Source organism: Eriocheir sinensis, chromosome 38 (assembly GCF_024679095.1).
Source record: "Eriocheir sinensis breed Jianghai 21 chromosome 38, ASM2467909v1, whole genome shotgun sequence".
NCBI lineage: Eukaryota > Metazoa > Arthropoda > Malacostraca > Decapoda > Varunidae > Eriocheir > Eriocheir sinensis.
This window is the reverse complement of record NC_066546.1, coordinates 13390302-13415711: the sequence shown is the minus strand read 5'-3', so window position 1 is coordinate 13415711 and position 25410 is coordinate 13390302. Positions and strand designations below refer to the sequence as shown.

Here is a 25410-nt window from a genome sequence, read left to right as displayed (position 1 = left end):
TGCACTCTCTCTCTCTCTCTCTCTCTCTCTCTCTCTCTCTCTCTCTCTCTCTCTCTCTCTCTCTCTCTCTCTCGAATTATCTTTTTTCTTTCTTAATTTGTTCCTTTTCTCTCTCCATTCATTTCCTCCATGCCTCTGTTGCACCCTCTTCCTCCCTCTCTCTCTCTCTCTCTCTCTCTCTCTCTCTCTCTCTCTCCCTATAGTCCCTTCCCAGTCCGACCTTGATCGTGCTAGTCTGGCAGCCAGCTGATGGCCGCGCGGAGGTTGTCGTACCGCACCCAGCTCACCTTTAACCATCAATCAATACAATGCTAAGGTGGAAAGGCTCTCTCGCCCCGCTGCCAGACGCATGACGTTACGCTACTGGCGGTGACGTCACGCATTATTCCTCCGAAGGTGAAGAATGAGAGAAATAGGGACAGGGGGTTGTTGGGTACCTCTGTCCACGGCGTATTGAAACCTGCTTGGGGCGAGGTTGAGTCTGTCGGGCGTAGGATGATGATGATGATGATGATGATGGGAGGAGGGGGAGGAGGAGGAGGAGGTAGAAGCGAGAAGCATTTGGTTAGAAGCGTCTGCGTATGAGTGTCTAAGGATTTTTTTTTTTCTTTCAGTCTAAGGCGATCGATGGTGTTTTGTGGGTGGGTCTTGAGGTGTGTGTGTGTGTGTGTGTGTTCGTTCATAACCTGCCATTTTCTGGAATTGGTAAATCTTTCCCGTCTTTTTTCTCCTCCTCCTCCTCCTCCTCCTCCTCCTCCTCCTCCTCCTCCTCCTCAGTAATATTTCATCCTTAGAAGCAATAATGAGCTTACTTTTTTTCCTCATTAGCTTTTCCCCACAAAACACGTTACGATTATGATTAAATGTCAACTTTAAATTTTCTTCAATCAATCACACGAACTGAAGAAGAAAAGGAGGAAGCAAAGGAGGAAAGGAAAGTTACTGAAGACAAATATCGCATGTCTGACAGAGAGAGAGAGAGAGAGAGAGAGAGATGTGATGCTGACAGGATGCTGAGTGTAAGAGAGTAGACAGGAGATAAGGAAGTGCATGTATTCGTGTGTGGGGGGGGGGGTGGATGAGGAGGAAAAAGAGGAGGAGGATAATGAAAGAAAAATGGGTGTGAGCGAGTAAATGAGGAATGAGGATGGTGATGAATGATGAGGAAGACGTGCTGAGAGAGAGAGAGAGAGAGAGAGAGAGAGAGAGTTTGCGAAGTCACATACTCTTTTGATTATGTTTATTTTTAGTCCCTGGAATGACTCTTTAGTGAATGGGAGTTAGCGTACGTGTATGAATGACTGTGTGTGTGTGTGTGTGTGTGTGTGTGTGTGTGTGTGTGTGTGTGTGTGTGTGTGTGTGTGTGTGATTACCCCCTGACCCGCTGAAACCTGGCCGGCTGTCTTTCCTCTCCCACCCACTCACTCGCTTCCTCTCTCGTGATTGATGTGTTTCGTGTGGCTGGTGGTGCTGGTTTGAGTGTTACTGTTGCTGCTGTTTCTACTACTGCAAAAACAGCAACAATTATTTCTACTACTACTACTACTACCTACTACTACTACCACTACTACTACTACTACTACTACCACTACTACTACTACTACTACTACTACTACTTCTGCTACTACTACTATGCAACAAACACCCAAAACAACAATCCACTGCTACTACGATTTCTATTACCAACACCAGTGCAATTTTTCAACGTAATTGGATTTACTCATTTCCATAACATGTATGCCTTTGAAAGCAAAGTACCCCATTTGAAGAGAGAGAGAGAGAGAGAGAGAGATGAATGTTTACAAAAATGTATTTCACAGCGACCCAACGAATTCCCGACATACCATTCTCGCCGCGGCCGCCACTCCGCAGCGGACGGGAATGCTGCTCAAAAAGCTGTATTTATACCTCGCCTTTGTTGCCGCGGCGTCCCGAGGCGGCACGCGCGGGGCTGCAGGTGTGCGGCTGCAGGGGTGCGGGCCGCTGGAGGCTGGGTTTGGGACGAGTTTGATTGAAGGGACCAAAGGCTTTACGAGCCAACTGATTTAATGGATTCATGGACCCATGTGATGTAATTGGGTATGAAATAAGTGTAGATTAATTAGAGGCATTTTGTTTGATGGAGGCGTATGTCTCCTTTCAGAATAAGTGTTAAAACGTCCAAAACATAAGTCTGAAGAATGTTTAATTGTGTATCAATAATATTTTGTTTGAAGGGCGATAACGTGCAATCTTCTCTGTACCTGAAAATATATGAGTTTTAAGTATGCGTCTTGGTGTGTAAGTATTTTTATGGTAAAGTACACAGACCAAAGAATGAAGGAAATGTACGCAGACCAAAGAATGAAGGAAATGTACGCAGACCAAAGAATGAAGGAAATGTACGCAGACCAAAGAATGAAGGAAATGTACGCAGACCAAAGAATGAAGGAAATGTACGCAGACCAAAGAATGAAGGAAATGTACGCAGACCAAAGAATGAAGGAAATGTACACAGACCAAAGAATGAAGGAAATGTACACAGACCAAAGAATGAAGGAAATGTACACAGACCAAAGAATGAAGGAAATGTACGCAGACCAAAGAATGAAGGAAATGTACGCAGACCAAAGAATGAAGGAAATGTACACAGACCAAAGAATGAAGGAAATGTACACAGACCAAAGAATGAAGGAAATGTACGCAGACCAAAGAATGAAGGAAATGTACACAGACCAAAGAATGAAGGAAATGTACACAGACCAAAGAATGAAGGAAATGTACACAGACCAAAGAATGAAGGAAATGTACACGGACCAAAGAATGAAGCAAACATATGAAGAAATTTCTTATATTACTCAGGCCTCACATAATAAGACACGACATTGCTCCAAATAATGATCCAATTTCATTCAAGAGGTGTTTTGATGCTCTTTTTTTAGTTGGAGTAATAGGAAGGAGAAAATATAGCAGAAGAAAGGCTGTTCCAAAGTATGTTAGTGAAATATTGAAGATAATTGTTAACTACCAATAGTAAGCTGGATATCAAGAGAGAGGGTGTTCCAGGTCTGTCAGTGATGTATATGAAAGATTGAAGGTAATTGTTCACTTTATCATTAGCAAATTGGACAGCAAAAGAAAGGCCCTGCAAGATAGTATCAGGGTGAGGCACAGAATGGTGAAGATAACCGTTAAATCGAGCGCATTTAAGTTTGAAAGTAATGTAATCAATATTGAAGGTAATTGTTCACTTTATCATTAGCAAATTGGACAACAAAAGAAAGGCCCTGCAAGATAGTATCAGGGTGATGTACAGAATGGTGAAGATAATCGTTAACTCGAGCGCATTTAAGTTTGACAGTGGTGTAATCATGTATATTACTCTTCCCTGTATACCAGCAAGTGTACGATGTAAGTATGAGCCTTGATGTGTAAGTATTCATCATGTTTTCAAAGTTAAGTACGTCCAGTTTATACAAGTACAAGTAAAAGTATTAATAATTCACCAGCCGGCCGTGCACGTGTTGTTATCACCGTTGGATATGAAAACAATAATTGCTTCCCATTAGAGTTATTAACTGGCATCGTACAACATTCACGCGTCACGGATCATTACTTGAACTACTACGTATTGAAACTATCGACGGGGCGTGTAGGTAAGTGGCCGCTGCTGACTGGACCTGTGACCTATAAAGCGAGATAGCAGTCGGTCGGTGGCCCACAAACGTCTGTTACCTGGCCAGTTTCTTCCGCTTATCACTTATCTTGATCGCGCCGTGTGACTCATCGCGTTGTCTGCCGCCGCCGCCGCCCTACATTCCCGCGCCCCGCTGACTCTCCTGGCTGACACCCGGCCTTCGCGCGCCGATAAACCCTCCTTGAAATGCTAAAGAACTCCTCGACTTTTCTACCTCTTTGTCTCCCGGTATCTGACAGTGAGTAGAGTGAGTTTTGGAGGCTATTGTATAACGGATCACGGATACCCTCAAAATACTAGTGTTCTGAATTTTTTTTATACGTGAAGAGTTGAAAATTGCGGCCTTTTTTTCTACACTTTTCTTTTTGCCCTTGAGCCGTCTCCTTTGTCCTTGTAGAAAAGAAAATATCAAGGATGGGAAGACTAGAAACCTCAATCTGTCTTAGCTTATAACAGTAAAACTCCATCCAAGCGATCTGTTTTATCCTTCAAGAAAAAACAATTGTAGTCAGACAGTCACCCATCCCTCGTTATCAATACACGCATGACTCCTTTTCCCTTCATCGTATGCTTTTAAAACCACCTCAAGGCTAAGGTTGTTATTATAAGATACTTTCGCTTCTCACATCAGCTATTTCTAAAGGTCAAAGAGAGGGTCAGTCGGGTTCTAGTGAGTGTTTCTTCAGGTTCGCGGCACGGAAGAAGGGTCAAACTACCACCAGGGTCATAAAACTACTACTGGAAATGCCCACAACTCCTACGAAAGCCTTGTCAAATAGGTGTTCTTGAGCGATGAATTGTCTTGTAATACGACCATATGTCTTAACCCCAGCGACACAAGCCTAAGACCATAACTCAAGCCTTAAAATTATCGCTTGCATCCATCAATCTTCCGTCCAATCGTCTCTTCCTCTCAATCCCACCACCTTTTTCTTTCTTTCTCTCCCTCTCTTCCCCTCCCCTGCTTTCCTTCCCTCCTCTACTCTTCCCTTTTCCTCCTCCTATAATTCCTTCCCCTTCTGTCTCTTTCCGGCATATGACCACAGATGTTGCGCCGACTAAACGAAACTTTCCAACTTTTCCCTTTTTCTCCCTTTGCTACACTTTCTTCTCTTCACTATCCCCTTGTCCCTTCTCTCCTCTCCTACCATCCCTTCCCTTCCCCTTTCTTCCCTAATCTACTCTTTCCTTCTCTTCTCTTCACTTCCTCCACATCCATGTTTTTCAGTCCATCTCCTTTTCCTTCTTTCCTTCCTCCCCTTTATTATTAATTCTTTATTGTCTCCCTTCTTTATCTCCTTTATTCTTTACTTTTATTATTTTTTTCTTCCTTTATTCTCCTTTCTTTAATCCAGTCCTTGTGTCCGTGTTTTCTTCCTCCTTCCGACATTTTTTTTCTTTATCCTATTCTCTATTCGTTCTTTCATTTCCTCTTTCGTTATTCCATTCATTGTGTTCGTGCGTCCTTTCTTTGACATTTTATTCTATACCTCATTTTAGCTCATACCAGAAAGCGGAGTCTGCTTCTTCTTCTTCCTTTCTTTCTTTCTTTCTCTCTCTCTTTCTTCCTTTTTTCTTTCTTCTTCCTCTTCATCTTCCCCTCCTCCTCCTTCTCCATCTTCCTTATCTTCCTCCTCCTCCTCCTCCTCCTCCTTCTTCTTCTTCATCCCTCGACGCAAACCCAAGCGCTGGCCATGCAGAACTCGCGGGCGGCGGTGTGATGGAGAGAAGACGAGGGAGGACGTTAACACCGCCCGCCGCTCGCCCATCACGGCACAATGGAGGGGAGACAAAACCAAATCCCGTCCCTGTGATATGTACTTGCGTGCGCGCGTGTGTGTGTGTGTGTGTGTGTGTGTGTGTGTGTGTGTGTGTGTGTGTGTGTGTGGGTCGTTATGTATGTTTAATCCCATATTTTATCGTATTTTATCAAGTATTTCCTTAAAAAAACTTATGTATATTTTTTGCACACACGATTTCATTTTAGTAACGCATTTCATATATCAACTTTGTGTGTGTGTGTGTGTGTGTGTGTGTGTGTGTGTGTGTGTGTGTGTGTGTGTGTTTGCTTGTTTGTGTGTCGTGCCGGGCTAACAAACAAACACAAACACACATTCCTGTACCGCTGACGAGGACGTTGCATGAGTCAGGGTATTGCATGAGTCAGCGCTGCAGGGGACTCGCTAATCATGACTCATTATATACGTTTAGTTATTGAGTTTTTTTTTTTTACCTCCCTGCCTTTCACAACCGTTCCCTCCTTGTCACAGTGTTTCTACCACCTCTCTTCACTTCCCTGTACCTTCCATCCACTTCTTCATTCTCCTTGCTCTGTTTCTCCATCTCACGATCCCTTCCTTCCTTCCATCCACTTCTTCATTCTCCTTGCTCTGTTTCTCCACCTCACGATCCCTTCCTTCCTTCCATCCACTTCGTTCTTCTCCTTGTTCCGTTTCTCCACCTCACGATCCCTTCCTTCCTTCCATCCACTTCTTCATTCTCCTTGCTCTGTTTCTCCACCTCACGATCCCTTCCTTCCTTCCACCTCACGATCCCTTCCTTCCTTCCATCCACTTCTTCATTCTCCTTGCTCTGTTTCTCCACCTCACGATCCCTTCCTTCCTTCCATCCACTTCTTCATTCTCCTTGCTCTGTTTCTCCACCTCACGATCCCTTCCTTCCTTCCATCCACTTCTTCATTCTCCTTGCTCTGTTTCTCCACCTCACGATTCCTTCTTCCCTTCCATCCACTTCTTCATTCTCCTTGCTCTGTTTCTCCACCTCACGATCCCTTCCTTCCTTCCATCCACTTCTTCATTCTCCTTGCTCCGTTTCTCCACCTCACGATTCCTTCTTCCCTTCCCTTCCCTTCATTTCTCTTCCCTTCCCTAACATTCTTTAATCTTCCCTTCCATTCCTCTCCTTCCCCTTCCCTTCTTTTCCCTTCCTCCACATCCCTTCCCTTCCCTTCCTTTCGCTTCCCTTTCCTTCCCTTCCCTAACATTCTTTAATTTTTCCTTCCATTCCTTTCCTTCCCCTTCCCTTCTTTTCCCTTCCTCCACAACCCTTCCCTTCCCTTCCCTTCCCTTCGCTTCCCTTTCCTTCCCTTCCCTAACATTCTTTAATTTTTCCTTCCATTCCTTTCCTTCCCCTTCCCTTCTTTTCCCTTCCTTCACAACCCTTTCCTTCCCTTCTTTTCCCTTCCTCCACATCCCTTCCCTTCCCTTCCTTTCCCTTCCCTTCCCTAACATTCTTTAATCTTCCCTTCCATTCCTCTCCTTCCCCTTCCCTTCTTTTCCCTTCCTCCACATCCCTTCCCTTTTCTTTCCTTCCCTTCTCTCCCATCATCCCTTCCTTCCTTCCTACCTCTTCGCCTCTTCCCTCTACTGTCAAATATCTGCCCTTCTCCATTAAGTTTTTTCCTTCCCTGACACGGTTACTCCCTCATTCTCCACTCCCTTCCTCTCCCTCCATCACTCCTTTCCCTCATTTTCCTTTTCTTCCTTTTTCTTCCCGTTTTCTTTCTCTGTTCTTTCGGCTCTCCCCCTCCCCCTCCTTTCCGTTGCTACGCTTCCTTTCTCTCCCACCACCTCTGTTTCTTTCTCTCTCTCTCTCCCTTTCTTTCCCTCCGCTGCTTTCCTTTACTTTTCTTCCCTTTGATACCTTTCTTCTTCATTTTCCTCCATTTTCCTTTTCTCCTCTCGTACAATTCCTTCCCTTCCCTTCCCTTCCCTTCCCTTCCCTTCCCTTCATTTCCCTTCCCTTCCCTAACATTCTTTAATCTTCCCTTCCATTCCTCTCTTTCCCCTTCCTTTCTTTTCCCTTCCTTCACATCCCTTCCCTTCACTTTTTTTCCCTCTCCTCCGTACCCTTCCCTTCTCTCCCATCATCCCTGTCCCTGTCCCTTCTCTTTCCTTCTCGTATCTTACCTTCCCTTGCCTTCCTTTCCCTCTCCCTTCTCCATCCCTTCCCTGCCCTTATCCCACTATCCCTTCCCCTCCCGTCCCATTCCTTCCCTTCCCTTCCTTTCCGTCTCCATTCTCCATCCCTTCCCTGCCCTTATCCCACTATCCCTTCCCCTCCCGTCCCATTCCTTCCCTTCCCTTCCTTTCCCTCTCCCTTCTCCATCCCTTCCCTGCCCTTATCCCACTATCTCTTCCCCTCCCGTTCCTTCCCCTTCCCACCCCGTCCCTCCCTCCCCGCCGTGTTCAGAGGGGTGCACGGCTCATGTCCCGCGGCTGAAGACCTTCGTGCAGCGGCGTGTATTGTTGTATATTTAATTACGCGCCTGACAGCTGCGGGCCAAGCATAATTTCCATATATCTCAGCTAAACAATGACGAACTGCTCTAAAAGGCAAATGTGGTTTTCTTTTTGGTTATAATGTAAAGGATATTATAACGTTAAGGTTGGAGATTGCTACTACTACTACTATTACTACTACTACTACTACTACTACTACTGCGCTATTCTCTCAGTCTGTCCGCTTGTCTAGATCTCTCTCTCTCTCTCTCTCTCTCTCTCTCTCTCTCTCTCTCTCTCTCTCTCTCTCTCTCTCTCTCTCTCTCTCTCTCTCTCTCTCTCTCTCTCTCTCTCAGTTGATATCGGCAGGCAATTAGTTCACCTCACAGTATCCTGCGGCGAGAGAGAGAGAGAAAGCCACCACCCACACATCTCTGCTCTGACCTTTGAACTTTCACTGGCGAGAGAGAGAGAGAGAGAGAGAGAGAGAGAAGGGACCTGGCTGATCTCAGGAGGGTGTGGCTCGCTCTTCGATGTGAAATATCTTTAAAAATATGCGGGGAAATTTATTTTTATTATGTAAAGAAAAAAATCCTTCAGCACGGGGAAACGGCGCCTATATTTCTTGTATACGATGAGCCCGAACCGTTATTTACTTTATCTGTTATTTATTTTATTTACGTTATTTATCGTTATTTATCATTAATATCGTTATTTTTCGTTATTTATCTTTATTTTCGTTATTTATCGTTATTTATCTGCTCTATCTTAGTTATTTATCGTTATTTATCTTATTTGTCTTCGTTATTTTTCGTTACTTATCTTCTTTATCTTCGTTATTTATCGTTATTTATCTTCTTTATCTTCGTTATTTATCGTTATTTATCTTCTTTATCCTCGTTATTTATCGTTATTTATCTTCTTAATCTTCGTTATTTTTCGTTACTTATCTTCTTTATCTTCGTTATTTATCGTTATTTATCTTCTTTATCTTCGTTATTTATCGGAATTTATCTTATTTATCTTCGTTATTTATCGTTATTTATCTTCTTTATCTTCGTTATTATCGTTATTTATCTTCTTTATCTTCGTTATTTATCGTTATTTATCTTCTTTATCTTCGTTATTATCGTTATTTATCTTCTTTATCTTCGTTATTTATCGTTATTTATCTTCTTTATCTTCGTTATTTATCGTTATTTATCTTCTTTATTTTCGTTATTCATCGTTATTTATCTTCTTTATCTTCGTTATTTATCGTTATTTATCTTCTTTATCTTCGTTATTTATCGTTATTTATCTTCTTTATCTTCGTTATTCATCGTTATTTATCTTATTTATCTCCGTTATTTATTTTATCTTTGTTTTTGGAGTAACTAATTAATATTGATTTTTTTTTTGCATTGAATGTTAAATAAATCCGAGTTAGTTTTTCATTTACTTTATTTTATGATATTTATGCCTCTTACTTTTGTATTTATTCATTTATCTACTTCATTTATTTACTATTTACTGTTTATTTTCATTTTTTGTATTGAATTTAAAAGAAAAGCTGATTTTTTCCTATTTTGTTTTGCTGTGTTTTGTTTTTACTTTATTTTATCTTTTTTTCTCTTTTTATATTTTCTTGTACTGCACATAAAAGTAAAACCGTATTAGCTTCTCTTTCATTTTATTGTATTTTATCATGAATTTTGCCTAATTTCTTTTATTTCTTTTCGTCATTCTTTTATTTTTATTCATTTCTCGTATTGAATATAAAATCAAAACCGCGCTAATTACCCTTTTTATTCTATTTTATTATGCTTTTATTTCTTTTTAACCTTTTCACTCAGTCAGTCGTCGTTTTACTCCTTACACTTTCATGCTATTTTTCTCTTTCATCTCTCCCTCCTTTTGCTTCCCTTCTTGGCGTGCGATTTTATACCTGCGCGGAGGCGAGGGACGCGGGGCTTAAAAGTGTTGCTCTGACGAGGCTCCGGGAAGTGTTCGAAAAGGCAAATCACTTCCTTTCGTGTCGGGCTTCTCTCCCCACCACCAGCTTTTCCCATTAACCTCACACTGCTGTTTTGTATTCTTTTCCATACTTTTTTTCCCTTATTCCTGTTCTTGTATCTTTTTTGTTTGTTTTGTTTTCCTCTGTTTTCTTTTTGGTCGTCTTCCCTCACTTTTTTTGTTTCTCTTCCATGTCATTTTCTTTATTTTCACGTTTTTGGTATCTTTATTTTTTTTACCTTATCTCCGTTTTCTTTTATCTTTCTTTTCCTTTCTTATGGTTCCTTGTTAGTTCGGTTTCCTTTTAGCTTTTCTTTCTTTCGTTTTAATCTCTCTCTCCCTTACTTTATTCTCTTTCCCCTCCTTCTCCCGTGTTCTACCCTTTCTTCTCTTCCTCTCTTTTATCTCTTTGTTGCTTCTCCTATTTCATTTTCCTTTCAGTTTTCCTTTCCTTTCGTTTTAATATTTCTCTCATTCTCGAATCTTCTTTCCTCTCCTTGTTTCTTGTCTTCTCTTTCTTCTCTTTTATTATATTTTTTTGTTTCTTCTCTCATTTTATTTTCCTTTTAGTTTCCCTTTCTTTCCTCACTTTCATATTCTTCCTCGTGTCTTCCCTTCCTCTCCTTTCTTTATTTCTCCTTTCAAACTTTTTCTTTATTTTTTCCTGTTTTTATCTTATGTTCGTCTTATTTCAGTTTCCTTTCTGTTTTATTTTCCCTTCGATGTGATATCTCTCCCTTACTCTCTTATCCTCTTTTCTCTCTCCCTGTTTCGTGTCCTTCCTTTCCTCTCCTCCTCTCTCTTCGTTTGTTATTCTGTTTCAGTTTCCTCTTGGTTTTCTTATCCTTTCTTTCTAATATTTTTTTCTTTACTCCTATGCTCTTTCTTCGCGTCTTTCCTTCCCTTTCCTCATTTGTCTATTATTTTTCCATGTTTTTTCTTACTTTAAATTTCCCGTTTCTTCGTGTAGCCTTTTATTTTTTCTCTTATATCAGTTTTTCTTTTTTAGTTTTCTTTTCCTTGCAGTATTTCTCCCTTACTCTCTCATCCTCTTTCCTCTCCTTGTTCCTTGTCGTCCCTTCCCTCTCCTCCTCCTCCTCCTTTCTCTTATCTCTTCGCAATCTTCTCGCCTCGCTCCTCTCCCCTCCTTTGCTATGCTGCTGGCCTTATCTGGTCTTAACTTTTCCTCACAGTTGCATTCCTTTCAAGTTTGTTTTACTCTCCTTGTTTTCCTTTTCCCGTGTTTTTTGTTGATATTTTCCTTTTTTTTCATTCTCTCCTCCTTTTCCTTTTTCTGTGTTTCTGTTGAGCTTTTCCTTTTTTTATCACTTGCTCTTAATTCCTGTTTTTTTATTTCTTCTGTCTTCTTTTCCCTTATTTCCTTTCTTCTCTACACTATTTTGCCTTTTCTTTGCTTTGATTTATTCTCTGCTTTCCTCTCTTCTGTCCCCTCCTGTTCCTTGTTCGACCCGCCTCGTCTCTTCCCTTTCTCGTTTCTTTTTCCTTTTTATTTCTTTCTTGTCCCCTTCTTTCCAAAGCCGAACGATATGTTTTCCTTAACGTTCGCTTGCTAGACGTGGATCCCCATTGCCTTTGATGTGTGTGTGTGTGTGTGTGTGTGTGTGTGTGTGTGTGTGTGTGTGTGTGTGTGTGTGTGTGTTTGCTGTTCTCTCTCTCTCTCTCTCTCTCTCTCTCTCTCTCTCTCTCTCTCTCTCTCTCTCTCTCTCTCTCTCTCTCTCTCTCTCTCTCTCTCTCTCTCTCTCTCTCTCTCTCTCTCTCTCTCTCTCTCTCTCTCTCTCTCTCTCTCTCTCTCTCTCTCTCTCTCTCTCTCTCTCTCTCTCTCTCTCTCTCTCTCTCTCTCTCTCTCAAATAATCGTCAGTCCATTGTTCTCTTAATCCCCTTTCAGTTTCCTACAGGGGATTGGATTTCAGTTAACGAAGAGCTGTGAAAATTAGACACGTTCGAGTGAAAATTTGGGAGTTAACGTTTTGGGCCGAATAAAAATGTTAATATTTCTTCGTCAGGAAATTCAAAGTGAGAGGAGATTAATGGATTTGCCAGAAGCGTTTCTCTATCTAGGTTAACCAGCCTGAATAAAAAATAAATAAATAAATCGTATGTTCTTTTTTTTGTTTTGTAATTTTTAACGATTCTGGACAGTGTTTGATTTCCTCCTTCCCTTCCTCTTTCTGCCTGTCACTCCTTCCTTTCCTTCATCAGCATCTGTCTATCTATATCTCTCTATCTCTTTAGTTATGTATATGTCTATTCATCCATATATCTTATCTATTTTTCATTTTTATTTTCTTTCGTTTTAATATCTCTTCCTTACTCTGTTGTTTTCGTGTTTCCTTTCTTTGTTTTTTTCGTCTTTCTTTTCTTCCTCCGTTTGCTTTTTTTCCTGTTTTTTTCCTGTTTTTTTCCTGTTCTATAATTGTTTCTTCTTCCTCACTCTCGTATCGTCTTTCCTCTTCTTGTTTACTTGTCTCGCCTTTCCTTTTCTCTGTCCTTCTATTCCTGTTCTTTTATAATTGTTTCTTCTCTTATTTCAATTTCTTTACCTCCCCCTTCTACAGTCTCTCTTACAATCGTTCAAAATATTCCACTCGCCAGACAAAAACCTCATGGAATTATCAGCCAATCAACACGTGTCTTCCCTGTGACGTCATGACTGTATTACCCAATCAACGTGCAGCTCTAATGACGTCACGATCAAAGGGCGAATCAGCGGCTGTATCATCAAGGGAAGGGTTTGTTGATACGTGTGAGGCCGTCGACTTCATTAGGAGTTGCTTTGATCTTGCGTCGCTAATTGCTCTACTTGTTAGGGACTTATGTAATTATTGTATAACGTGTGTGTTTGTGTGTGTGTGTGTGTGTGTGTGTGTGTGTGTAGGCCGTCGTGGGGGTGGGTACTTATGTTGGTTTTTTAATTTTTGTTTTCTTTCCCTCCATCTCTCTCTCTCTCTCTCTCTCTCTCTCTCTCTCTCTCTCTCTCTCTCTCTCTCTCTCTCTCTCTCTCTCTCTCTCTCTCTCTCTCTCTCTCTCTCTCTCTCTCTCTCTCTCTCTCTCTCTCTCTCTCTCTCTCTCTCTCTCTCTCTCTCTCTCTCTCTCTCTCTCTCTCTCTCTCTCTCTCTCTCTCTCTCTCTCTCTCTCTCTTGTTGTTACCGATGTTTTGCTGTTTGTGTAGTTTTCTTTTTGTTATCTGTTAAAAAGTTTGTTGTTGCTGGTATAGTGAAAATAGTAATAATCTAAATGATAATAAGATGAACGATAGTAACAGCAGCAATATTCATCATCAGCGTCATCATAATCATTTTCTTCTTCATATTCGTGTTTTCGTTCTTGTTTGTCGTATATTATTATTAAAACATGGTGAATATAATCCGTAGACTTCACCCGTATAATACATCGGTGTGGTCTGATGTCATGTGCGCGTGTTCAGTGTGTGTGTGTGTGTGTGTGTGTGTGTGTGTGTAATGTTTAGGAGGCCGTGTTGCTTTCAAGGTGTATCCGTTCATGCGCTCTCCATGCTGAAAAGATCTTAGTATGCAAAATAGATTATACAGAGCTGCATATTCAACAGTTTTTTATGTATTGTGCCCTCGAGGCGAAGACCTTTCTATTTTACATTCACTTCCGTGTTTATGCGCTGCACGGTGCAAGTTTTACAAATCCGCTGGAGTGCTGTGCTGCTTAAATGTTCGTTCTATAATCTGCGATCTGAAATCCATATTTATTGCACATCATATGAATAGTTTACGCCTGCATTCCGTTTTTTTTTTCTGAAGCAATTGTTTATATGAACCTAGTACGAATATTACTAAAGTATATATACGAAATATGTATGTAGAAAAAATACTATAAACAAATGTTGTTAACAATGATCGGTTGTACAGGAAAAAGCGAGATAAAAATACGAAATATACTCAGTGGAATAAAAAAGAAGGTCGAACACAGTTTATAAAAGTAAATATAGGAAGTGGTTAGTAAGAAAACCAAGGCAATGGTCACGTGATACAAGGCAGAAAGAGGCGAAACGAGACACAGTAAAAGTGAAGTAAAGCAGAAATCGGGAGTAAACAAGAACAAAGAAATGGTCGTATGGTGATAGTTGAGAAATAAGGAACCAAACAAAACAGAGAAAACTAAATGGGTAGAAAAACGGAAAACAGAACATGAGAAAGATGAAGAAAATCAGATATTGGGAGGAAACATAAACAACAAAAATAAAAACAACAAAGAAATGGTCGTATGATGCTAGTTGAGAAATAAGGAACCAAACAAAACAGAGAAAACTAAATAGGTAGAAAAACGGAAAACAGAACATGAAAAAGAAGAAGAAAACCAGATATTGGGAGGAAACAAAAACAACAACAACAAAAAAAACAAAGAAATGGTCATATGATCAAAACACGGAAGACAAAACGAAAGAAAACATAGAAAAAGAAAAGCAACAACAAGAAAAGGAAGAAAACAACGAACAAGGAAATGACCGCATGACAATAGAAAGGAGAGACTGAACGAAAAAAAAAAATAGAAAAATGAAGCAAAAAAATGAAGAAAATAATAGAAACGTGGGAATGGATGCATGATACTAATTAAGGAAGACAACACGAAACAAAACATGGAAAAAACAAAAATATAGGCCGGAAAAGAAAGAAAACAACGGCAACAAGGAAACGGCCACGCGACGCCAGGTAGAGAAGGTTAAAAAAAGGTAGCTCGCGTAAAAAGTGCGACGCAATACTCGACTAGGAAACACCTGCCCTGGTTTCCATGACAGTGACGCAATACATGACGCAACACCGTGACGCCTTGCAGTACGATGACGCAACACCCTGACGTCATGAAACCCTTTGATGCAACACTGTCACGCAACACCACACGGAGATGTTGAAGCGTTGTGTCTACTGTTAACGTGCCACAACCTTCTTTCTGGTGTCAGTTGTTTTTCTTAATCTCTCTCTCTCTCTCATTCTCTATTTCTCTCTATCTATCTATCTAAATATGTCACTATCTATCTGTCTGTTTGTCTACCTATCTTCATCTACCTGGCTATCTATCTATCTTTCCCTCCTTCCTTTTCTTCCTTCGTTCTTTATTTTATTTATTTATTTCCCTGCTTGAACGGGCGTACAGTGGTGTGTGTGTGTGTGTGTGTGTGTGTGTGTGTGTGTGTGTGTGTGTGCTTCCTTGGCCGGAGCGTGAGACGGAACTAATGAAATATGCCGATCTATGGAGCTTTGATGTACCTTAATTACGAGAGATCAGAGAGAGAGAGAGAGAGAGAGAGAGAGAGAGAGAGAGATGGCAGTTCTCCCCGCGTGTACAAATATTTGCTCACAGCGTTGTTAGAAGCGTAGCACTTTTAAACACACACACACACACACACACACACACACACACACACACACACACACACACACACACACACACACACTCACTCTCTCTCTCTCTCTCTCTCTCTCTCTCTCTCTCTCTCTCTCTCTCTCTCTCTCTCTCTCTCTCTCTCTCTCTCTCTCTCTCTCTCGTCTGATAATATGTCAAACTTGCTTATTTTTTTCTATCTTCACCGCGAAATTAGCTTACCTTATAGGAAACGAAGGGAGGGAGGGAGGAGGGAGGGGTGGAGGGAAGGGAGGAGGAGGGAGGAGGGAGGTAGGTAAGGTGGAGGTAAAAGGGTAGAAGGGAGGAAAAGCCGATTACTTCTGAAGGAGGATGAAATAGGCCCTTAATTTGAACCCCGTTTAAGAGAACATTTTATTCTGCTCTCTTTTTTTCTCCCCTTCCTTCTCCTCCTCCTCTTCCTTTTTCTTGTCTGTTTTTTTCGTCGTCTTTGTTGTTCTGTTTCTCCTCCTCCTCCTCCTCCTCCTCCTCCTCCTCCTCCTCCTCCTCCTCTATACTGATGACTGATGTGTTTTGCTTTTGTTTTCATCGTCTTCTTTTACTTTCTCCTCCTTTTCCTCCTCCTCCTTTTCCTTCTTCTCCTCTCCCTTTTCCTCCTCCTCCTCGTCCTCCTCAACCCCTGCTCCTCCTCCTCGTCCTCCTCCTCCTCTTCTTCTTCTTCTTCTTCCTCCTTCTTCTTTTTCCCTTTTTCTTTCTTCTCCTGTTCTCCCTCTTCCTCTTCCTCATCTACCTACTTCATTAACATCAACAGCAACCCCCTCCCCCCCCCAAAAAAAAAGTAACGTAAAGAATAATAATTTGAACAACAACAACAACAACAGTAGCAACCAAATCAACACCACCAGGAATAAATTAACACACAAAATAACACGGAATAAAAACAACGGAAAGAAAACGGATAGATTCTTCGGCTCCTTTCTACGATGACTTTTATTTGACCTTTTTCGTCCAATCTCCCCTCCTCTTAAATAACCTGACGCTCCTCGCCCTCACGCTGTTAATTAAAACTCTCCTCGGAACTTTTATGACCATTCCTCATTAAAGGTCAGGGAAGGGGTGATGGGAGGGCTGCCATTGGTCGCCGCGACTTGAAGAATGTACTCGAGGGGGGATGAGGGAGTAGGCCGAAGGTTTCTCAGTTGTCAGGTCTTAATGTACGGTTACTCGAGTTTGATTTCTTCTCGATGTTCTTTTGTCTGTCTCCTTGATGTTCTTTTGTTTCTTTCTGTTTCTTAATGTCTTGATGTTCTTCTGTTTGTCTTTATGATGTTCTGATGTTTCTTTCTGTTTTTTAATGTCTTGATGTTCTTTTGTCTGTCTTCTTGATGTTCTTATGTTTCTTTCTGTTTCTTAGTGTCTTGATGTTCTTCTGTTTGTCTCCTTGATGTTCTTTTGTTTCTTTCTGTTTCTTAATGTCTTGATGTTCTTTTGTCTGTCTTCTTGATGTTCTTTTGTTTCTTTCTGTTTCTTAGTTTGGTATTATAAGACACTTTCGCTTCTCACATCAGCTATTTATAAACGTCAAAGAGGGGATCAATCGGGTTCTAATGAGTGTTTCTTCAGGTTCAGGGTACAGAGGAAGGGTCAAACTACCACCAGGGTCATAAAACTACTCCTGGAAATGCCCACAACTCCTACGAAAGCCTTGTCAAATATGTATTCTTTGGCGGTGAAATGTCTGATAATGCGACCCTTTAACCACCTCCACGATCATCTCTTTTGTCCTCTCTAATTTTCTGTCATGCTACTTTTCTGTTCTCGGATTTGATATCTTTTCCGAATGTTATGTTGCGTTTTTAGCTCCACCACGAACGTTTATTTTGTGTTCTATTTTTTTTTTGTCATGCTAGAGAGACTTCTGTTCCCGAGTTTGATTTCTTTCCCTAATGTTCTGTTGAGTCTTTGCCTCCTCGAACGTTTATTTTGTCCTCTCTGATTTTCTGTCATGTTTGGGACTTTTCTGTTTCAAACGTTCGTATTTTATTTGTTTGCGTCTTATAAATTGTTCTGTTTGAGTGTTTTTGTTTCTCCTCCATGAACATTAATTTCATCACCTGTTTTCTGTCAAGTTAGAGCTCATTTTTTTGTTCGTATTTCAATTTGATTTATTCCATTATGTGTTTTTGCGAAGAAAAGTTTGTGTTGGTTAAATTTCTTTGATTATTTTTCTTTGAGTATTTTTAAGTAGCTGAAGACGGAGTTGTATCAGACAAAGTTTCTTGGATGACTTGGAAGTTGTTTCCTTTCTTTCGGTACAAACTTGAGTTTCATGAAGGTTTTCTTGGTAAAGACGCGCTCCTAAGTTTCTGTTGATGGGAATTTGAATGTAATCCGCTTGTAATACTGAAAAAAAAGAAGTTTCCATTCTCAGAAGTGGCTTTAATCAGCAAGTTTTCGGAATGAAGACTCGATGCAAGGAAAACTTATTTGTTGAAAGCAAGGCATGAGACTAGTTGGGTTTCTTGTGTCTTTTGTTCTGGAGTATTTTGAGAGCAACGCTTCGTTTAATACAGTCACGTCACACGCCCAGTGAAGGCCACGTTCTCTGTGTTGCTGTGGCCGATTTGTGTTTCTTTGGGCTGTCAATGTCATCGTTTGTTTGTTTCCTGGAATCATTTATGTAATATCTCGGTGTTGTCATCCACCGGCCAGACTTGAAGGACGCTCATTACATATCCGTTTCCTGCTGTGCGTTAGATTAGTAAACAAAGAAACTCGCTTCAGACCACTTGTCATTGTACTGTAATTAATTCCCCAAGGTGCTTCCAGTCCCTAACGTATTTTTTCGTATGTAAAGAATAACTAATCATTCCCATTATCAGAGATACGCAAAACACAGCCCTTAAATACTCTGTTGGTTAGAATATTCAAAGCGCTGTAACCCCCAAAGAGACGCCGCATTCATGTCCCGAGGCAGGGCCGGGAATAAGTGATAGGCTGCGTCCTGTTGACAGTGAAGGGGAGCCTCTTCTGCCTCGTTCTCGTTCTCATTCAATCTCACATCTTTCCTCTGCGTACACTTCCTTCTTACATTCCTTGCTGTGGCTGTTTCCTCCCGCCCCGCTACCGCTGCTACTGCCGTCGTTTTCTTCCTCTTCTTTCTCCTTCTTCCTCTTACTCCTTCTTCTCCTCCTTCTCCTCCTCTTCCTCTCTAATATGCAGGTCAGTGCTATCAAAGGACGCACCGGCTGGCCACAACGAGTACGTGCCGCTGTCAAGGCCGGACAGACCGTGTAACCTCCGGACGTTGTCGCAGCGGGAAGTCTCGATTTGTCTTGCTCTTTGTTGATATATCCTTACAAGACAAGGAGTGGGCGTGAGGTGCGAGTTTATTTGGAAGATACAGAATGGCATCGCAATATGTTCATGGTATTTAGTTACCCACAAATATATATAATAATTTCAAAATACAAAACACACGGACCATATGACTCACACTCGGTGGTCTGTCCTCAAACTGAAATTAAACAAACGTCAGGGCGCTTGGAACACTCCCTAGGTGGACGTTTAGTTGGATTAGAGGCTCGCGTTTGGTTTAAAAGGAAATTAGCCTTTAGCTGAACGCTTGGTCCAGTGTAACGGTTAGTGAAAATCAGAGTAATTTGGCGAAAGCGGCTGTGTCTCTCCCCATCACCGGGAAGGAGGGGATGAGGAGGGCTTAGGTGTCGGCTCACTAACAACAAATATAAAAGGAAAGAGGAGGAGGTGGCGGTGGAAGAACAAATGACTAAAAGAGTAAGGGAAATAATGTCTCAGAGGAGGAGGAATAGCTGAGTGGAGTAGGAACGGGAAAAGTGGAGGAATGCGTCAGAGAAGAATGAAGAAGAGATTGAGGAGGCACGGCATGGAGGAAGGTGGAGGAGGAGAACGAGGAGCAGGAAGGGCATAGGGAAGAAAAGGAGGAAAACGATAGTGAGGGCGAATGGAAGCTCAAAATGGAGGAGGAGGAGGAAGAGAAAGAGGAGAAAAAGAAGACCTAGATCACACGGAAAACCTAAAGAAGAGTCTACCCATCAAATTTGTACGAGAGAGAGAGAGAGAGAGAGAGAAGAGAAGAGAAGAGAGAAGAAGAGAAAAGAAAAGAAAAGAGAGGAGGGGAGGGAAGGGAGCGAATATATATTTTCCGTCCCCCCGAAGACACATTTTTTCCTGGCAGGCGATAGTTTTTTCTTCCCCCTCGGACGCGCGTTGCCTCGTCCGCGAGATATATTTTCCCCTTGTTATTTTCTCCCTCTTGACGCTGTGCTTATTGTCTGCTTATTTTTTTCTTTTTTTGTTATTTTTGGTGGGTGGGTGTACTAATAATATTTTTTTTGCCTGTGTTAATGTTTTTTTTTTGAGCTGTGCGTATGATTTTTATTTTTGGGGTACGATGTTATTTGTTTTGTGTATGTACGATTATTTACTTTCTACTATCATTATTTTGGACGTTAGGGTTTTCTTTTCGCCTCTTTGTGTGTGTGTGTGTGTGTGTGTGTGTGTGTGTGTGTGTGTGTGTGTGTGTGTGTGTGTGTGTGTGTGTGTACTATTAACATTTTTGGGGAGTATTCTTTTTTTTTTTGGGGGGGGGGGGTAGGAGCTGTACTTCTATAATTTTTCACTGTTATTATATTTATGTAGGTAAGGCTTCATTAGTTTAGGGTAAGGCAAGGTTAAGTAAGGCAGGGCTAGTTTAGGTAAGGAAAGGCCAGGTTAGGTCAATTAGGTAAGGCTATGTTAGGTAAGGAGCTGTACTTCTATAATTTTTCACTGTTATTATATTTATGTAGGTAAGGCTCCATTAGTTTAGGGTAAGGCAAGGTTAAGTAAGGCAGGGTTAGTTTAGGTAAGGAAAGGCCAGGTTAGGTCAAATTAGGTAAGGCTTGGATGGGTTAGTTTACATAGGCCTGTTTTTTTTGGGGGGGGGATTGTACTGTTTTTATTCTTGACTGTTGTGTTTTTTTGTACGTCTTTTTTTAGGGTATTATTTTTTTCCTTCCTTTTGGGCGCTAATTGTTTTCGCGTGTTGGGTGATAGCGATGTTGACTCTTCCTATTTTTTCTTTTGTTTTTCTCACTGCTCGCGTGACATGTCTTCCGTGGGGAGTTCATTTTTCCTTTTGCTTATCATTAAGTGTATTTGTCTTCTAGTTTATTCCGCTAATTATCTCGTTAGTAAGATATTTTGTTGGTCAGTAGGATAATTAGTTAGTTAATTAGTTTTCTTATTTAATTATTTCCTCTGTACATCGACTCTCCACGCCGCACTCACGTCAAAGTTTTCTCGGCGCCGCTGTTCCCTTCAGTGTCCAACTTTGCTCGTGTACGCCCTGACCTTCCTCGTCTGACAAACAAGCAAATAAACCAGAAAGTTCTCACAGGTGTTGTTTTTTGCTGTTTCTGAAGTAAGTTTTAGTCGCAATATGCCGGTTTTTTTTTACAACAAAGGAGACAGCTCAAGGCACACAAAAAAAGAAGTAATAAAAAAAGCCCGCTACTCGCTGCTCCTAAAAAGAATCCAAAGAAGTGGCCGAAAGAGGGGTCAGTTTCGGTTTTGCGTTATTTTTGTTTTGCTTACGCCCAAAAGGTTGGTCTTTTCTTGATGAACCATTTTTTTATTTGCCCTTTTAGTGTAATGAGGGAAAAGCATTAATATATACACGAATATTTTTTTTTATATATCTTAACTTATATATATGTTTTTGATTTTGAAAGGAGTTTGCTTTTCCTCATAAGCACAATATTTTTCTTGCCTATTTTTTTTCATAAATATAATCTTTTCTATGTTTTCTGATGCGAGGTTAATTTTCCATATATGCAAACAGTTCTTCTCTTGTCTATTTATTTTTTCATATATATCAATAACCTTTTATATATTTTCTGAAATAAGTTGATATTCCACACGAGCAAATACTTTATCCTTCGTTCGTTTATTCTTTAAGGAGGTTTATATCCAAGTGTACAAAGTGTTTTCTTCTAATAATTGTTTTTTTAGTCTTCTGATAACTAATTGCTTTCCTCTTCTTCTGCAGCGGCGCGTTCTCGCAGGTGCGTCTGGCGGAGGTGAAGGAAGACCCGTCCCGTGTGGTGGCCATCAAAATCATCGACAAAAAAGCGCTCAAGGGCAAGGAGGATTCGCTCGAGAATGAGATTAAGGTCTTACGAAGGTCGGTGTCTCTCCTTCCTGATTTCTGCTCTCTCTCTCTCTCTCTCTCTCTCTCTCTCTCTCTCTCTCTCTCTCTCTCTCTCTCTCTCTCTCTCTCTCTCTCTCTCTCTCTCTCTCTCTCTCTCTCTCTCTCTCTCTCATTATTTTTAATTGCTCTTTTACTCATTATATTTGGTTTGTGAGTTTTTACCTTTCCTAATTAACTCTTCCGTTTTTCCAATTACCTTTCACTTTCCTTCTCAGCTTGCCTTCACATTCACGGATTTAAATTATGACTGCCTATCAGCCGTATTTAGCTAACTTCTTACAACCTTAAATTTCTCCCGTAACCCACCACCCACGGCCTGGTTGTTCCACTTGCACAGTATGATCATAAATTAACAAGGTATTAAATAGACACTTTAACATTTTACGGGAACTGAATTGGCGTTCTTTGGCTCTTGTATTTATAATTGGCTAAAATTGTAGTTTCAGGGTGGTAATTGTGTATATATCTTGCTGCTAAATGAAGCTTTAATATTATTCTAAATTAGTCTTTAATGTTCTACTTAAGCCTCGCGTTCATACTTGCCAGAACTTGTCTGTGCATGGAAGTGAACGTCTTTAGTTTGGTGGTTCACTTTTGGTTTCCTGTATTAAAATTAAACTCTTGGGCAGAACAGAGGAAGAGCGAGTATGGTATCGCTATTATTGTTGATGTTATTGTTGGTGTAATTGTTGTTGTTGTTGTTGGTTCCATTATCCATTTAAATTCACCTGACGTTTCCAGTTATACCCTCCACGCATCTCGCTCCTCCCTTGTTCTAATGATAATCTAATCCTCTTATGCGTAGTGAAGATCCTAATACACATTGTTGTAATTTAAGGTGTTCTTGTAGTTATTCCTTGGGTCTCTTAAGCTGACGGGTATACTCTTAAAGCTTTCCTCTTCTCCCACCTGGCATGATAGAGTTAGTTCTCAAAAGTTCTGGTGCTTTTTTTTCTGTTTGATTATATTTTGTAATTTTGAGGTGTCTGTCGCCACCATTCCTGTACCTGTGACGTCCCGAGGTGTGTGTGTGTGTGTGTGTGTGTGTGTGTGTGTGTGTGTGTGTGTGTGTGTGTGTGTGTGTGTGTGTTACAGTGCAATGTGTTCAGTGGGTGTGTTAGTTGGTATGGATGCAGTGAGTGTGGCTTACCACTTTGCAGTAAGCCTCTGTAAGTCGTTTGAATCGCCAGGATGAGTATAAATGTTAGTCGACATTCAGTGAGTCACTATGAGTGTGAGCTACCTTGAAGAACGTGAGGTATGAGTCGCCAGGAAGAGTATGAAGCTTGAGTCTCCATGGAGAGTATGATATGTGAAGTGACATGCAGTGGGTCGCCATGGGTAGTATGAATCACCTGAGTATGAAGTGTTAGTCTCCAATGAGAGTATATGAGAGCCTCTATGGAGAGTAAATGTAATAAGTCTCCATGGAAAGTATGATGTTTGAGTCTCCATGAAATGTAGGATGTTACGTAGTCTCCATGGAATATATGGTGTTTGAATCTCCATGAGAAGTATGATGGTCGAGTCTGCATGGTAATTTTGATGTGTAAGTCTCCATAGAGTGAGTCTCCATGGAGAGTGTGAGGTGTGAGTCTCCATGGAGAGTGTGAGGTGTGAGTCTCCATGGAGAGTGTGAGGTGTGAGTCTCCATGGAGAGTGTGAGGTGTGAGTCTCCATGGAGAGTGTGAGGTGTGAGTCTCCATGGAGAGTGTGAGGTGTGAGTCTCCATGGAGAGTGTGAGGTGTGAGTCTCCATGGAGAGTGGGAGGTGAGAGGTATGAGTCCATGGAGAGTGTGAGGTGTGAGTCTCCGTGGAGAGTGTGAGGTGTGAGTCGCCATGGAGAGTGTGAGGTGTGAGTCGCCATGGAGAGTGTGGGGTGAGAGGTGTGAGTCTCCGTGGAGAGTGTGAGGTGTGAGTCTCCGTGGAGAGTGTGAGGTGTGAGTCTCCGTGGAGAGTGTGAGGTGTGAGTCTCCGTGGAGAGTGTGAGGTGTGAGTCTCCGTGGAGAGTGTGAGGTGTGAGTCGCCATGGAGAGTGGGGGGTGAGAGGTATGAGTCCATGGAGGGTGTGAGGCGTGAGTCGTGCTGAGTGTGTGCCGTCTGAGTGGCCATAACGCGGGGGACCTTTGCAGACTCCGTCACCCCAACATTGTGCAGCTCATGGACACGTACGAGGATCGTGAGCACGTTTACCTCGTCATCGAGTTGTAAGTACCCGCAGCCCCTCCTCCCTCAGCACGGCGGCGGCCACGACCGAGCAGGCAGACTGGTCACCCGCTCCCCCTCTCTCGCGGCTTTGCACTCATTGCGTAAACACCTAAAGAATAAAAACTATTAATATTAACACTAATAATGTGTAAACAGTCGTGTTTCTGTAAAAAAACTGAGAAAATAATCATATTTAATGCCTCTTTGGCTGCACTGACGCTTTACAAGTATTGCTGCAGTAAACACCGAGTTGGCCGCCGGCCAAGAGAGCCGGAAGTGACCAGTCTCTTCCTCTGTCGGGGTTTGCAGCCTCGCGGCGGCTCGGGGCGGCGGCGGCGGCGAAGCCTGGATGCTCAGCCTCACCCGTGACCAGCGGGGCTTTGTCTTGCGGGTGTTTTCACCCCTAATGCTTCCCTGTGATTATGTTCCTTATTTGAATGGCCAAAGTTTGCTCACTTGGAAGTCAAGGTCGCCAATAACCACCAGTATTGACTTATTTTGATCGCCTAACTTGTCTGGTCTCGAGCTTCCCTTGAAAGTGAGGCAGTTTCCAGGTTTCCCCGCGCCGCTGCCATCTCCGCCTTACTAACAGAGTAACACATTTTCTCAGCCCACAGATGACTACAACGCGTGGCAGCACCGCGTTGCAGCGGGGTTCTGGTGCTAAAAGAACTTGCTTTGTTTCTGATGCCGGCGGCCGGGCCTTAGGCGGTGAAGGATGGAGTGATAGGCTCGGGAATGAGTCATTCACGGGAGGTGGGAGTCACGGGGTCAGTGAGGCGTTCCTTTAAGGCCTTCATTCCGTTCCTTCACGACCCGGCGACTGGCAGGAGCAGCGATCACCCTTCCTCGCCTCTCATCTCGTTTATTCTTGTCTTGCAGGCTAACGCACCCCAACATAGTTCAGCTCTTAGAAACGTTTGAAGATAAACACAAAGTCTATTTGGTAATGGAATTGTAAGTAATTGCGCTGCACACGAGAGCTTGTTATAGTGCATCGTGCCGCAGTCTATTATATATCTTCCAATTGGTCCTGTTGGCAGCTCGTGACTTATATATTCATACATCTTGAGTTCTGTTGGCAGCTCTGACTTATCTTTTGCTGCTCTGTACACTCCAAGGCGTTATACAAGCCTTTGTTTACTCTAAGGCCCGCCCGCCCACACCTGTGTACGATAAACGATGGCTGGACAACCCTTCCCCCCCTCCTCTCACTCCTAAACTTGAAGGGCCGCCCACACCCCGCCAACACCCCGCCCACACCCCGCCTATACCACCCGCCAGGACCGACTCCCGGCCCTCGCTCATCAGACGTGTGTGTGTGTGTGTGTGTGTGTGTGTATGAATGTGTGTGTGACTGTTGCATCCCGCCGCCCGCCATTTCCCTTCACCGGCATGGCCCGCACTGCTCCGCCCGTCTTTTACAGCTGTCATTATACATAATTATTCCAGGAAGTTTGCATGAGTGAAGTTTACATTTTTACATTTGATCTCCTCTTTCTCGCTTCCACGACTTTCACTGAGATGCATCACAGCGGCGGCGTCTGGCGGCCCGTCGCTGATAGTCACGCTTATTCCATCTCGCCTCACGCCCCTCTCATCACCACAGCCTCTCAGCCTCTGTCCACCGCTGCTCCCTGACGCTCCCAGACAACCACAACGACCTCACAATAAGCTGATTAATTCTCAAATTGTTTCGTGACACACA

At 42.1% G+C, this 25410-nt stretch overlaps 1 protein-coding gene and 1 long non-coding RNA gene across 5 annotated transcripts in view; one reads left to right on the top strand and one right to left on the bottom strand.

The window, feature by feature from the left end:
- LOC127008685 (calcium/calmodulin-dependent protein kinase type 1) overlaps positions 1-25410 on the top strand; it is a 118538-nt gene that overhangs the window by 69983 nt on the left and 23145 nt on the right. For 2 of the 4 annotated variants that reach the window (XM_050881008.1, XM_050881006.1), the window contains exons 2-3: positions 21333-21467; positions 24585-24659. In XM_050881008.1, the coding sequence (XP_050736965.1) occupies positions 21333-21467; positions 24585-24659 (210 nt within the window). Of the gene's footprint in view, positions 1-21332; positions 21468-23626; positions 23702-24584; positions 24660-25410 lie in introns of all 4 variants that reach the window. The other 2 variants (XM_050881007.1, XM_050881005.1) reach the window with 1 other exon arrangement.
- On the bottom strand, positions 3480-8132 carry LOC127008688 (uncharacterized). Its single transcript, XR_007761253.1, has 3 exons — positions 6458-8132; positions 6222-6398; positions 3480-6078 (listed from the first exon to the last, which is right to left on the bottom strand). It is a non-coding gene; the product is annotated as an uncharacterized LOC127008688 (long non-coding RNA).